Source organism: Tachypleus tridentatus, chromosome 7, assembly GCF_004210375.1.
Source record: "Tachypleus tridentatus isolate NWPU-2018 chromosome 7, ASM421037v1, whole genome shotgun sequence".
Classification (NCBI taxonomy): Eukaryota; Metazoa; Arthropoda; class Merostomata; order Xiphosura; family Limulidae; genus Tachypleus; species Tachypleus tridentatus.
In genome coordinates this window covers 92,725,980-92,741,835 of record NC_134831.1, presented here as the reverse complement: position 1 = coordinate 92,741,835, position 15,856 = coordinate 92,725,980, and the positions used below count along the sequence as shown (strand labels likewise).

The window sequence follows — 15,856 nt, the reverse complement described above, 5'->3', positions numbered from 1 at the left end:
TAAAATATGCAAATGTTCTTACCACCTATAGAACACTCCAGACTTCTTTTTATCATATGTACAATACTCCAGACTTCTTTTTATCATATGTACAATACTCCAGACTTCTTTTTATCATATGTACAATACTCCAGACTTCTTTTTATCATATGTAAAATACTCTACACATCGTTTTTCACCTAGAGAACACGTCATATATCTTCGTATTACCTGTATAATTTCCTCGATGTCTTCTATTACCCATAAGTACTCAATCAAAGAATGCTTAAGACACCTTTATTAATTTAAGAGGTATTTTTCAGTCTGTCCGAGTGGACACCAAATCTTTTTACATCACTCAGAGAATATTCTAAACCTCTTTCAATCACCTAAATAATAGCCTATAATATTATAGAGACTATACAAATATTTGATTAGTCTTTTCTCAGCATTTCAAGGAATATTTGGAACCTATTTTGATCACTAAGAGAATGCTCGAGGTCTTTTTCTTTAAATCAAAAAATACCCCACATCAATTTTAATAACATCAAGCATTTGCTTTATCACTGACAAAATATTGCACAAGTTGTTTCCAGGCTTGTTTAGATCACTTAAATAATGTTTCACAGCTCTTTATATCACTGTTATTATCCTAGACCATTAGATCATTCAAGATACTCCAGAAGTCTTTATATCACTTACAGATTACACTATGTAACACAGATTTTTGTTCCTGGGTAGTATGTGTTATTTCTTAATTGCTTATGTTGTAAAAGTACAGAAAATGACCATTATTCCATTCAAACTTTGCTTTTGTAAGCTGGATAATGAAATTCAGAAATTAACCTACTTTATACGTAAAAACAGACAAATTTGCAAATTTTCTTTTACATAAGGTCTGAATAAAACAACATATGAATCAAGATTTACATGTATTTATAGTAAAGTTATACAAAAATTAACAAATATATTTAGAAGTGAATAGTTTTTCGAGATTTGCGACTGTAGTGTAAATCACTTTCACGTATCAGCCCCAAAATATAGTCTTCCATCATGTTTTCGTTATATCCTCCTTGGTAGCGACGTTCAAAGTCCAGTATATCTTGGTGGAAGCACTTGCCTTGCTTCTCTGAGTATGCTCCCATGTTCTCCTTGAACTTATCAAGATGAGCATCAAGTATATGGAGTTTTGCCGTAGTTCTTCACCAGAGCATCAACCAGTTCCACATAATTTATGGCCTTGTAATTGCTCAACAAGCCTCAAATCTCTTCGACAAAGCTACCATGAGATTTTTTTCCCCTCCAACTGAGCTTTTTTGGAAATTCTGTGCACTCCAGGATCTTCTTTATTTGTGATCCAACGAAGACACCAGATTTGACCTTTGCCTTAGACAACTTAGGGAAGAAGTCTCGAAAGTACTTAAAGACTGCAGACTCCTCACCAAGAGTTGTGACAAAGTGTTCCATAAGACCCAGTTTTATGTGCAATGGTGGGAACAACACCTTCTGGAGGTCCACTAGTAGCTCACACTTGACATTGTGATTCCCCACAGAGAGCTCGGTCCGTTGTGGTCAGTGCTTCCTGTTGTAGGCCTGCTGTCCCAAAGGCAAAGATAACAGGAAAATCTGGTAAAGCCTACCTGGAGACTCATCAGGAATGCCATCATTTTGAAGTCTTCAATAACCTCCCAGGAACACTCATCATACTTCAAGGCAGATGCTGTCACAGAGTACTTTTTCATTCTTGTCTTGATAAATTGGCCATATACATAGCAGAATGTGTCTGGAGAATGCTTGTAGCTTCTTGATGCCATCTCTCATAAAATCAGATAGGTTTGTGTTCACTTAGACAGTTAGAACGAAACTGAAGTGGTGAGACCCTGTATATATATATTACTATGAAAAGTTCTAGAAAATTCTTGTAAGTTCTACAACATTCTAGAAAGTTCTTGAAATTTCTTGTAAGTAAGTTCGACAAAATTCTCTATCAGCTACTCAGCACTGAATCTACCTGGAATGTGATGGAAAATAGGTAAATTTGAAAATTTCATTACCCATGTCACTAAGACGAGAAATATTGATTTTAAACGTCTTTTAATGAAGATAAAACTGTACAAGTAACTGCCAATATGTATAATAAAACGTTATGCTGTTTTTAAACACACAAGAGATTTTCGTATAATTCTTTACCACAACTATTTTAATCACCAACACAGAAAGATAGTTTGATGTTACTCTGGTATTCCTGCTTGAAATATACATTACTGGAAAACATAACTCCATCACAAATGATGAGACTGTGGAGTTTTCAAGTTCCTAAGTGTACACGTCCTCAGCCACATTAAACATATATTCATATAGGTGTAACACGTAAACATGCTTTCATAGCTCTTGTTTTATCTCCACATTTAACATATATTCATATAGGTGTAACACGTAAACATGCTTTCATAACTCTTGTTTTATCTCCACATTAAACATATATTCATATAGGTGTAACACGTAAACATGCTTTCATAACTCTTGTTTTATCTCCACATTTAACATATATTAATATAGGTGTAACACGTAAACATGCTTTCATAACTCTTGTTTTATCTCCACATTAAACATATATTCATATAGGTGTAACACGTAAACATGCTTTCATAACTCTTGTTTTATCTCCACATTAAACATATATTCATATAGGTGTAACACGTAAACATGCTTTCATAACTCTTGTTTTATCTCCACATTTAACATATATTCATATAGGTGTAACACGTAAACATGCTTTCATAACTCTTGTTTTATCTCCACATTTAACAGGAAATATCTATAACATGCATATAATACTTGTTTTAATAGCCACACTTTTATTTGTATTTAGTTGAAACATGCGGATATTTTTAACGTTTTTAATATGAAATGCATGGATATTCGTCATGCTGTTTATTACTTGAAACGTATCGACGTTTGTCACGCTGTTTTTTTTATTGAAATACGTGAATGTTTGTTTGTACTTGAAACACATTTAAATTATGTTTGTAACTTTTGTACTTGAAATATTTCATTGTTTGTCACTCGAAACAAGTGGATGTTTGTCACAAACTTGTTCAACTTGCTACTTCGCAACATTGACTTAAGTACATTAACTCTTGTCTTAGGTAGTAATCATTTTAACACTTTATAAGAAATACTCGTTTTTAATGTTTATTTTTAGACATACCTGACTTCTGTACTGGGTATGATAACAGTAAAAGACTTCATATTCAAAAAGTCAGTAACTGCCTGTACGTTCGAAAAAATGGTCTAGTCTTTGTTCAAAAGACAATTTGAAAAAAGAAACAACAGGATGAGAAGTTTCCTTGCATTTCCTGTTTTGTAGGAAGAATGTTAAAGATGGTTTGTCCAATTCATTCCTCTGTAATCTAAAACTAATTAGATGAAATTAGTGCGGTGAAATCATACGCCTCTGGAAGCACATTGCCAAACTTAAATTTGGTTACGACAACAAGGTAAAAATAAAACTTAAATACAGCAATTATCGTTTAACATATTTATGAGGAAACATTTAGTACCAATATTCTATGTATAACTTTCTTCTGTGATGTTTTAGGAAAACCCTGATGTAAACATCAACTCATTTAACTATCAAGGCTTAACACCTTTACTCGTGGCTGTTAACACCGAAAATGTTGCGATGACTAAAATGTTTCTAGAAAGAACCGACATCGAAATCATGGATGCACTGCTACATGCTGTTGCTACAGAACACCTGGAAATAGTAACACTGCTCTTGGATGCCATGAGGTAAATATAAAATAGGTTTAAAGTGATTAAAATAAAAATATCATTTTAATTAAGTAAAAGAAAAATATCATCCTAAACAAGTAAGAGAAAATATCATCCCAATGAAGTAAGAGTAAAATATCATTACAAACAAGTAGGAGAAAAATATCATCGTAAACAAGTAAGAGAAAAATATCATTACAAACAAGTAAGAAAAAAATATAATCACAAACAAGTAAGAGTAAAGTATCATCACAAACAAGTAAGAGAAAAATATCATCCTTATGATTGATTGATTGATTTAGTGTTTTATGGCACAAAGCAGCTAGGCTATCTGCACTAAACGTCCGGTAAAAAGGTAAAAATAAATTAAATTTAGTAAAATGCATAAAAGGGAATGAAGGTAAAACAAAACATCATTGAAAAACAGAAAATGGCACAAAACCAATGTTGACATCCAGTTTACAAAGTTGTAAAGGACTTCCTGTAGCAGAATGGTAATGATCATAACCCGCCAGGAAGACTAACAGGTAAGTACAAGAACCACCGTCAGTCACCTGAAGTTGGTTTTTCCAGTCCTGGTTCCGGGTTATGTGTCATTATGGCAAGTACTAAAAGGTAAAGTAATAAAAGTATTAAATTACATGCAGCAAAAGTGTAATAACAACTCGCCAGGACGACTAATTGGTAGTTGTAACAGCAGCGTTAGTCACCTGAAGTTGGCCTTTCCAGTCCTGGTGTCAAGTTATTTAATGTTCAGGCCATTTTACAATGCCAACTTGAACTAGAGAGATTGAGACTCTCAAAAGGGAACCACAATTAAAAAGGTGTAATGAATAAATATGCAACACTTAAATGAGATTAAAAAGATTAATGGCCATTAAAAAACTAAAAACTTTATCAAGGTGGACAGTGTCACCATCACCAACAACACAGTCCAATGTTACAGATAAACCCTGGGACAGAACATGTTAAAAATAGTGCCGTCGTTGAGTCGTAACGATGGCAGGAAAGTAAAATGTGGCTTACAGTGATTTGAGTGTTACATAGACTACACACTGGTGCATTAGTTCCAGATAAAAGAAAACGATGAGTTACAAAACTGTGACCAATGCATAGTCTAGTTAGAACAACTTCCCCCTTCCGATCCTTACGGAAGCTAGACGGCCAAAGTCCAATATAGGGTTTTATTTGAAAAATCAGTGATGTCGAGAAACCCACTTGTTGAGAAATTTATATGCAAAAACGGCTCGTTTGGGTTGAGAAAATATTTTACATAGAAGAGCGAACAACGTTTCGACCTTCTTCGGTCATCGTCAGGTTCACAAAGATAGAGGTAACTGACCGGAAGCTGACCACATGTTTGAAAGAGGGTTGTGTAACTGAGTGTCGGAATGTAGAGGGCGGTATTAGATGCTTGAATATATAATTTTATTTATTTTATTATATTAATATAGGTATAAAGGCGTTCCTTTATATTGGTTTATTTTGGGTTTAAGTTGTTGTATAAGTAAGGCTTCTTTAATTTTGCGTTTGTTTATGTTTCTTTCTTCATTTAGTATTTGAGTGTTTTCAATGGTTATGTTGTGTTTATTTGACTTGCAGTGTTCGAAAACGTGTGAAGGTGACTTTTTTGTGTTCTTTGAATCTGGTTTCCATTTTTCTACTTGTTTCTCCAATATAGAAGTCGTGGCAGTTATCACATTGTATTTTATAAATAATGTTGGTGTGGTGTTTGTCAGTGTAGTTTTACATAGTATAGACCTCAGTTTTGTGCCTGGTTTTTGAATAAATTTGGTATTAATTGGAATGTCATATTTTGTTACTAATTTTTGCCAAATGTTGGTTATTTGTTTGCTGATGTCGGGAATATATGGTATACAGCAGTATATGGTTTCGTGATTTTTTGATTCGTGAGATATATTTACTTTTGTTGGTTAATTTTGCTTTCTGCCTCGGTGTGTGCGTATAATGTTTTCTATGGTTTGTGGAGGAAACTTATTGATGTTGATGAAGTATTGTTTTATTTTGTCCAATTCATCATTAATTTTATCTGGTGAGCATAGTGTTATGGCTGTGTTTATTTGGTTTCTTAGTATGTTGAGTTTTTGTTTTGTTTCATATGCTGAGTCCCAAGGAATGTATAGTCCAGTATGGGTGATCTTTAGGTGGATTTCTGTTTTGAATTGTGTGTCGGTTCTTGTAATTTTGAGGTTAAGAAATGATATGTGATTGCTTTCAATTGCGGTCAATCCCACTATTCGTTGGTAAAAGAGTAGCCCAAGAGTTGGCGGTGGGTGGTGATGACTAGCTGCCTTCCCTCTAGTCTTACACTGCTAAATTAGGGACGGCTAGCACAGATAGCACTCGAGTAACTTTGTGCGAAATTCCAAAAACAAACAAACATCAATCACATTAACTCTATACATCCCAACATTAACTTCACATGTGAACAGGAAGAAAGCAATCAAATATCATTTCTTAACCTCAAAATTACAAGAACCGACATACAATTCAAAACAAAAATTTACCGAAAGATCACCCATACTGGACTATATATTCCTTGGGACTCAGCACATGAAACAAAACAAAAACTCAACATACTAAGAAACCAAATAAACACAGACATAAAACTATGCTCACCAGATAAAATTAACGATGAATTAGACAAAATAAAACAATAATTCATCAACATCAATAACTTTCCTCCACAAATCGTAGAAAACATTATACGCACACACCTAGACAGAAAGCAAAATCAACCAACTAAAGTAAATATATCTCACGAATCAAAAAATCACGAAACCATATACTGCTGTATACCATATATTCCTGACATCAATAAACAAATAACCAACATTTGGCAAAAACTAGTAACAAAATATGACATTCCAGTTAATACCAAATTTATTCAAAAACCAGGCACAAAACTGAGGTCTATACTATGTAAAAACTACACTGACAAACACCACACCAACATTATTTATAAAATACAATGTGATAACTAGCACGACTTCTATATTGGAGAAACAAGTAGAAAAATGGAAACCAGATTCAAAGAACATAAAAAGTCACCTTCACACGTTTTCGAACACTGCAAGTCAAATAAACACAACATAACCATAGAAAACACTCAAATACTAAATAAAGAAACAAACATAAACAAACGCAAAATTAAAGAAGCCTTACTTATACAACAACTTAAACCCAAAATAAACCAATATAAAGGAACGCCTTTATACCTATATTAATATAATAAAATAAATAAAATTATATATTCAAACATCTAATACCGCCCTCTACATTCCGACACTCAGTTACACAACCCTCTTTCAAACATGTGGTCAGCTTCCGGTCAGTTACCTCTTTCTTTGTGAACCTGACGATGACCGAAGAAGGTCGAAACGTTGTTCGCTCTTCTATGTAAAATATTTTCTCAATCCAAACGAGCCGTTTTTGCGTATAAATTTATTTGAAAAAGCTTGTTGTCACGTTGCTCACTCCAAGTGGACTGCCAGCTGGCATGAAGCCGAGCCTTGAATACAGGACCATAGTCCATGTACGGAATAGGCACATTGGTGATCGTGCCAGAGCAGATAGATTTAGCCGCCATGTCTGCAAGCTTGTTCCCGCGAATACCAACGTGACCTGGTATCCAGAAAAACTGGATAGAAGTAGATGTTAATGAGAAATGGGCCAGTCGGTTTTGAATATCAGTGAGAACAGGGTGTGAGCCAACGTGAAGTGATTCCAAGGCTAGCAGAGAACTAAGGGAGTCAGTATAAATAGTGCACTCGGAGTACTGCTCAGCTTCAATATGATCCAGGGCAAGAGATATGGCGTACAGTTCAGCAGTGAACACAGAAGCTGTAGAGGGGATTCTGCGGGCAACCACCAAACTGCAACAAACCATGGCAGACCCCACAGAGTCACCTGATTTTGAACCATCCGTTTAAATTGGAATAGAAAGGTTGCTCGAAAGATGTTCATTAAATAAAAGATGGTGCTTCCAATCGGGAGTATCTGCCTTTTTCAGATGACTTAATAAAAGGTCACATTTGGGGGCTGTGATAAGCCATGTGGGGATGGGCTGACCAGTGGATTCTGCAATGCTATCCAAGGACAGACCCAATTCATCCAATTGCGCCTGAATGCGAAGGCCGAAAGGAGCAATCGCAGATCGTCTGTTTTGAAAAAGTCCAACCCACTGAGGAAGGAAAACACATCTCCAGGTGGGATGCTTTGGTAAGGAGCGAAGTTTTGAAGAATACAGTAAAGACACTTGCAAACGGCGAAGGTGCAGAGAAGGTTCATGAGATTTCACATATAAGCTCTGAACTGGGGAGGTGGAGAAAACCCTAGTGCAGAGTCGATGTCATTGATGATGAATGGGGTCCAGCATCTTTAAGGCCAAGGGTCTGGCAGAGCCATAGATCATTGATCCATAGTCGAGTTTTGAATAAATAAGAGTGCAATATACCTTTAACATAGAACATCGATCCGCTCCCCAACTGGCAGTAGAGAGGACTCGAAGGATGTTCAGTGCTCTTGTGCATTTGACCTGTAGCTGCTTTAAGTGTGGTATAAAGGTCAGCTTATGGTCAAAGATAAGCCCCAAGAACTTGGTCTCAGGGACCACTGCCAGTGAAACTTCACTGATACAGAGTTCAGGATCAGGGTGGAAACCTCGTTGGCGGCAAAAGTGCATGCAAACAGTTTTAGAGAGAGAAAAATTAAAGCAGTTCGCCGTGGTCCACTTCAGTACACAATTGAGGGTAGTTTGTAGTTGCTGCTCAATATATCTAATGTTCGACGACTGACACGAGATGTGAAAGTCCTCAACGTAGAGCCTGTTTGCAACAGTGAGAGGGAGTTGTTCAGTGATGGCATTTATCTTTATACTGAAAAGTGTGTCACTCAAAACACATCCCTGAGAGACCCCAAGTTCCTGTATAAAAGAACGGGAAAGTGTCAAACCCACACAAACTTGGAATCTCCTGTCCATTAAATTTTTTTTAATAAACATAGGTAAATGACCACGTAACCAATATATATGGAGGTCTCTTAAACTGCCATACTTCCATGTTGTGTCATAAGCCATCTCAATGTCAAAGAATATTGAAATAAGATGTTGGCGTGTGAGAAAGGATTCTCTGATTGATGTTTCAAGTTGAATTAGGTGGTCCGTGGTGGAATGCTGTCGTCGGAACCCACACTGGGTGGGCAAGAGGAGGTTGTTTGATTCGAGGACCAAACAAGATTGTCTGCACTCCCATTGTAGTTGTGGAACGAAGTGCAGCAGCATATGTCTGGGGTTGGAATGGCAGACAGCAATTTCCGAGCCTCAGGATAACTAATGTTATGGGTCGTTTTCAAACGCTGCACCTCTTTTTCCTCCAACCATTTTGGGCAAGAACGAAAGTAGGAAGGTTGGGAACCATTGCAATTGACACAATGTGGGTCCATGTGACACTCATAGGCATCGTGGTCTTTGCCACCACAACGAGCACATGCCAGGGAACCACGACAGGACGTCTTTGAATGGCCGAACCTTTGACATTGGAAGCATCGAAGAGGGTTTGGAATCAACGGCCGTACCCTGCAAATTAGATAACCTGTCTTGATGGTGGCAGGTGCACGTGGTGATGTAAGTGTCAAAACGAGGATATTTGTCAGCAGTGTAACTCCGTCTTTGCGAATGGAGATGTGCCTCACTGCAGAAACTCCTTGAGTGGAGAGACCAGCGAGAATCTCCGACTTAGGGACGTTCTTCAAGTCCCTCTCAACAATAACTCCTCATGATGAATTCAAGGTAGCATGAGGGGTAACCTCAATAGGTACATGCCCAATTGCCTTTGAATTCAAGAGGAGTTCACTGTGTTGGGAGGTGGATGTTTCAAGCAATATGTCTCCAGATCGAAGCTTCTTTACTGACTTTGGAGAGCCAGCAAGTCCCTCTAGTCCCTTCTGAATAAAAAAGTGGGACATTTGCTCTAAAGATTTTTCTAAAAGAGAATATAATATAAGAAAATGGGTACAGGTGTTACAGATGTTGAAGATTGCTGCTCAGTCTTCAAGACGTGGTTGTTTACATATTCACTGTTTTTTTACTATTTTATTTCATTTTTTTATTTGAGGATCCATAGGAAAAAAGGAAAATTTCAACACCCACTGCCCCACCCACCATGGAGCTCTACGAGGGGACGCACTAAAATATCAGGCAAGGACATTGCAGCAACGCCAGGGTTTCGTGAGCACTTTACCCAAACACCAGCATCAGACACAATGTCCACAACACCAATTGAGAACATCCAACACTGGTACTTGGTTGACTCTAGCCCAAGTGGACCAGCTGATTGACCCAAGGCCGGCCGTCTACAGGAATTCAAAGCCAAAGTGGTGTGTTAGGGTTGGAACCCTCAACTACCAAGATTCTCTTTTCACCTTCACGGGTCGCCACGCACGGCAAACACGTGGGTGGGTGTTTAGATCCCAGAGCGGGTAAACTAAAAGAACAGAACCTTCCCTGGGAGGTCCCCTTACCACGTACAAGAATCCACACCGAGGGGTCATCCTAATCAAGTAAAAGAAAAATATCATCCAAATCAAGTGAGAGAAATCTATACTCTTCAAAAAAAGAAACGCAAAAGGGATATTTTTTTTATTTTAAAGAGAAATATATGTAATAACGTTACAAGCTCAGAGTATGTGATGTTACACGTGTTAAGGCACTGATTGTCAGACCAAAATGACAATAAAAGTTGTGCACTTTGAAAATGGAGGAAAACATCGGATTTTTCGCCAAAATGCATTGGTGTCCAATAAATTTGTTTGAGAGATCTGCATGTTCTGCAAGTGCAACATGTGCAAAATCCCTATAAAAGTGACGGGTTCTCGGTTTCCATAGCTCAGTATTAAGCTACCGACACGCAATACAGTTACGCCAAGACTGACTGAAGCACAATGCAACAACGCCATTGGTCGATTGGAAGCAGGCGAATCTCGATCAGATGTTGCTAGAGCTGTGAATGTCCACCCAAGCACCATCACAAGGCTATGGAATCGTCACCAACAACATGGATCAACTCGTGACCGTCCACGATCTGGCAGACCTCGTGTGACCACGCCCGCACAAGATCGCTACATCCGGTTACGTGAACTTCGGGATAGGACCACCACTGGGACATCTACCGCCTCAACCATACCAGGGCTGCATGGGATTTCTGATCAGACCATACGCAACCGTCTACGAGATGCAAGAATCCGATCTCGACGTCCAGTCAGAGGTGTCATCCTCACCCGGCAACATCATCAAGCATGGCTGCAGTGGACTCGGGCACATCGGGTATGGCCTCATTGACGATGAAGGCATGTTTGGTTCAGCGATGAATCACGTTTTATGCTTCGTAGGTAGGATGGAAGAACCCGTGTTTACCGTCGCCGAGGTGAACGTTTTGCAGCAAACTGTGTGCAGGAAGTTGACAGATTCGGTGGTGGCAGCGTCATTATGTGGGCTGCCATCGCCTACATTGCCAGAACAGACCTTTTGCACATTCGAGGGAATCTTACGGCTCAACGATACGTCGACAAGATTCTTAGGCCGCATGTGCAACCCATCATGGTGAACGTCAATGAAGTTTTTCAACATGACAACGCCCGTCCTCACACACAGCCCGACTCATCACTGTCTTCTTGAGACACCACAACATCAACGTTCTTCCCTGGCTCTCCAGATCACCAGATTTAAACCCCATCGAACATCTTTGGGACGAGTTGGACCGACGTCTGCGACGGCGACAACCTCAACTGCAGACTCTACCTCAGCTTGCAGCAGCTTTGCAGGCTGAGTGGACAGCCATTCCACAGGATGTGATTCGTCATCTTATCGCTTCCATGGGTAGGAGATGCCAAGCAGTTATTGATGCTCACGGGGGGGCATACTCGTTATTGGCGTTGAGTGACGTTAAACTTCAACTAGTGAGCGTGGACTTCGCATTTGCAGACTTTGGATGTTCAGCAGTGAATGTGCAAAGTTTCACACATGTCATACAGAACTACCCGGAATAAACTTGTTAACAATTTGTCTCAAATTTTGCCTTTTGAATTTCATTTTTTGAAGAGTATATCATCACAAACTAATAAGAGAAATAATGATAAACAAGTAAGAGAAAAATGTCTTCCTAAACAAGTAAGAGTAAAATATCATAACAAAGAAGTAAGAAAAATATTATCCTAAACAAGTAAGAGAAAAATATCATCAGAAACAAGTGAGAGAAAAATATCATCAGAAACAAGTGAGAGAAAAATATCATCCTAGTCAAGTAAAAGAAAAATATCATCACAAACAAGTAAAAGAAAAATATTATCTTAATCAACTAAGAGAAAAATATCATCCCAAACGAGTTAGAGAAAAATATGATCTGAAAGAAGTGAAAGAAAAATATCATCACAAAGAAGTAAGTGAAAATATCATTTTGAACAAGTAAGAAAAAATTGTCATCCCAAAGAAGTAAGAGCAAAATATCATCCTAATCAAGGAAGAGCAAAATATCATCCTAATCAAGTAAGACAAAAAATATTACCCTATTCAAATAAGATAAAAATATCATTCCAAACAAGTAAAAGAAAAATATCATCCTAATCAAATAAAATATTACCCTATTCAAATAAGATAAAAATATCATTCCAAACAAGTAAAAGAAAAATATCATCCTAATCAAATAAAATATTACCCTATTCAAATAAGATAAAAATATCATCCCAAAGAAGTAAAAGCAAAATATCATCCTAATCAAGTAAGACAAAAAATATTACCCTATTCAAATAAGATAAAAATATCATTCCAAACAAGTAAAAGAAAAATATCATCCTAATCAAATAAAACAAAAAATATTACCCTATTCAAATAAGATAAAAATATCATTCCAAACAAGTAAAAGAAAAATATCACAAACAAGGAACAGAAAAATATCGTTCCAAAGAAGTAAAAAATATAATCACAAACAAGTAAGAGATAAATATCATTCCATTCAAGTAAGAGAAAAATGATCTAAGTAACACAGATACCCTATTGGAACATTAGATGAAATACTTATGTTTGTTATCGGTTTAATGCAACAGATATATTGTTTGTACAGCAGATTAAGTACTAATACTAGTGGTTTTTACTGGTCTGAATATGAGTGATACATTGTTGGTACATTAAATTAAACATCAAAACTACTGTTTGTTAATGGTCTAAATAACACAGATTCATTGTTGGTACATTAGATTGAATACTAAAACCACTGTTTGTTAGTGGTGTAAATACAACAGTTACATTCTTGATAAATTATATTAAATACTAACACTACTGTTTGTTACTGGACTAAATAAAAGTATATATTTTTGTTAAATTATATTAAATACTAACACTAATGTTTTTTGGTGGTGTACATAACACAGATACATTGTTGGTACATTAGATTAAGTGCTAAATCTGCTGTTTGCTACTAGTGTATTTTAACTAATGTACCAACAAGGTATGTATTATAATTTCACCAGTAACAAACACTAGTATTAGTATTTAATCTAATGTACCAACAATGTATCTCTTGTATATAGACCAGTAACAAGTAGTTTTAGTATTTAATCTAATTCACCAGCAATGTATTTATTGTATTTACACTAGTAACAAACAGTAGTATTAGTATTTAATCTGATGTACCAACAATGTATCTGTGTTATTTAGAGCAGTAACAAACAGTAATATTAGTATTTAATCTGATGTATAAACAGTATATATGCTGTAATTAGACCAGTAGCAAAGAGTAGTTTTAGTATTTAATATAATTTCTAAACAATATATCTGTTTTATTTACACCAGTAAGAAACAGAAGTTTTTGTAGTTCGTCTAATTCAACAATAATGTATCTGTGTTACTTAGCCCAGCAACAAACAGTAGTGTTGATACTTAATCTAATTTACCAACAATGTATCTCTTGTATTTCGTTCAGTAACAAACAGAAATTTTTGTATTTAATCTAATTTACCAACAATGTATCTCTTGTATTTCGTTCAGTAACAAACAGAATTTTTTGTATTTAATCTAATTCACCAACAATGTGTCTGCTGTATTTGTCCCAGAAACAAACAGTAGTATTAGTATTTAATCTAGTGTACCAACAATGTATGTCTTGCATTTATACTAGCAACAAACAGTATTTTTATTATTTCATCTAATGATCCAACAACGTATCATTGTGTTTACATCAGTAAAAAACAGTAGTTTTAGTATTTAATCTAAAGTACCAACAATGTATCTCTTGTATTTAAACCAGTAAAAAACAGCAGTATTAGCAATTAATATATAGTGTACCAACTATGTGTCTCTTGTAATTATACCAGTAACAAACTGTAGCTTTAGTATTTAATGTAATGTACCAACAATCCGTGATGACAAGAAAACCCACTTGTAGAGAAAATTATACATTTAGAAATGGATGGTATGAGTAGAGAGTTAATACCAAATTTATTCAAAAACCAGGCACACAACCATGGTCTATACTATGTAAAAACTACACTGACAAACACAACACCAACATTATTTATAAAATACAATGTGATAACTGTCACGACTTCTATATTGGAGAAACAAGTAGAAAAATGGAAACCAGATTCAAAGAACACAAAAAGTCACCTTCACACGTTTTCGAACACTGTAAATCAAATAAACACAACATAACCATAGAAAATACCTAAATACTAAATAAAGAAACAAACATAAACATAAGCAAAATTAAAGAAGCCTTACTTATACAACAACTCAAGCCCAAAATAAACCAATACAAAGAAACACCTTTATACCTATATTAATAAATGTATCCAACATCTAAGCACGCCCTCTACATTCCTACACTCAATTACACAACCGCCTTCAAACATGTGGTCCGTTATCGGTCAGTTACCCTTTCTTTCTTTGTGAACCTGACGATGACTGAAGAAGGTCGAAACGTTGTTCGCTCCTCTATTAGTGCCTGGCATGGCCTAGCGCGTAAGGCGTGCGACTCGTAATCCGAGGGTCGCGGGTTTGCGCCCGCATCGCGCCAAACATGCTCGCCCTCCCAGCCGTGAGGGCGTTATAATGTGACGGTCAATCCCACTATTCGTTGGTAAAAGAGTAGCCCAAGAGTTGGCGGTGGTTGGTGGTGATGACTAGCTGCCTTCCCTCTAGTCTTACACTGCTAAATTAGGGACGGCTAGCACAGATAGCCCTCAAGTAGCTTTGTGCGAAATTCCAAAACAAACAAACAAACAAAACAATCCTCTATTAGTTTTTTCTCTATCCATACCAGCTGTTTTTAAATATATAATTAAACGGGTTTTCTCGTCATCACAGATTGCTGGTACCTTGGATTAAATACTAAAGCTTTGGTTTGTTACTGGTGTAATTAAAAGAGATACATTGTTGGTACATTAGATTAAATTCAAAACCTCCTCTTTGTTACTGTGTAAATACGACAGATACATTGTAAATTATATATCAAATACTAACACTACTGTTTGTTACTGCTCGAAATAACACAGATACATTGTATGTACATTAGATTGTTTGTGAAACAAATATTTGTTACTGGTGTACATGCAATAGATACATTGTTAGTAAATTTCATTAAATACTAATACTGTTTGTTACTGGTTTAAATACAACAGATATATTGTTGGTATATTAGAGTGGATACTAAAACTACTGTTTGTTATTGGTGTAAGTACAAGAGATACATTGTTGATAAATTATATTAATTACTAAGTGGTTTAAATTACACAAATACATTGTTGGTGAATTAGATTAAATACTGAAACTTCTATTTGTTACTGGTGTAACTTCAAGAGTTTGTACATTAGACTAATTACTAATAGTTCTGTTTGTTACTGGTGTAAAAACAACAGATGCATTGTTGATAGGTTATATTACATACTAATACTATTTGTTACTAGACTGAATACAAGAGATACTTTGTTGGTACGTTAGATTAAATACTAATACTACTGTTTGTTACTAGTGTAAATACAACAGATATATTGTTGATGGTATATATTAAATAGTAAAACTCCTGTTGTTACT

The 15,856-nt window shown here is 36.1% G+C and overlaps 1 protein-coding gene across 2 annotated transcripts in view; it reads left to right on the top strand.

The window, feature by feature from the left end:
- LOC143256197 (short transient receptor potential channel 4-like) overlaps positions 1-15,856 on the top strand; it is a 59,899-nt gene that overhangs the window by 3,211 nt on the left and 40,832 nt on the right. For both annotated transcript variants that reach the window (XM_076513067.1, XM_076513066.1), the window contains exon 3: positions 3,581-3,774. In XM_076513067.1, the coding sequence (XP_076369182.1) occupies positions 3,581-3,774 (194 nt within the window). The remainder of the gene's footprint in view (positions 1-3,580; positions 3,775-15,856) is intronic.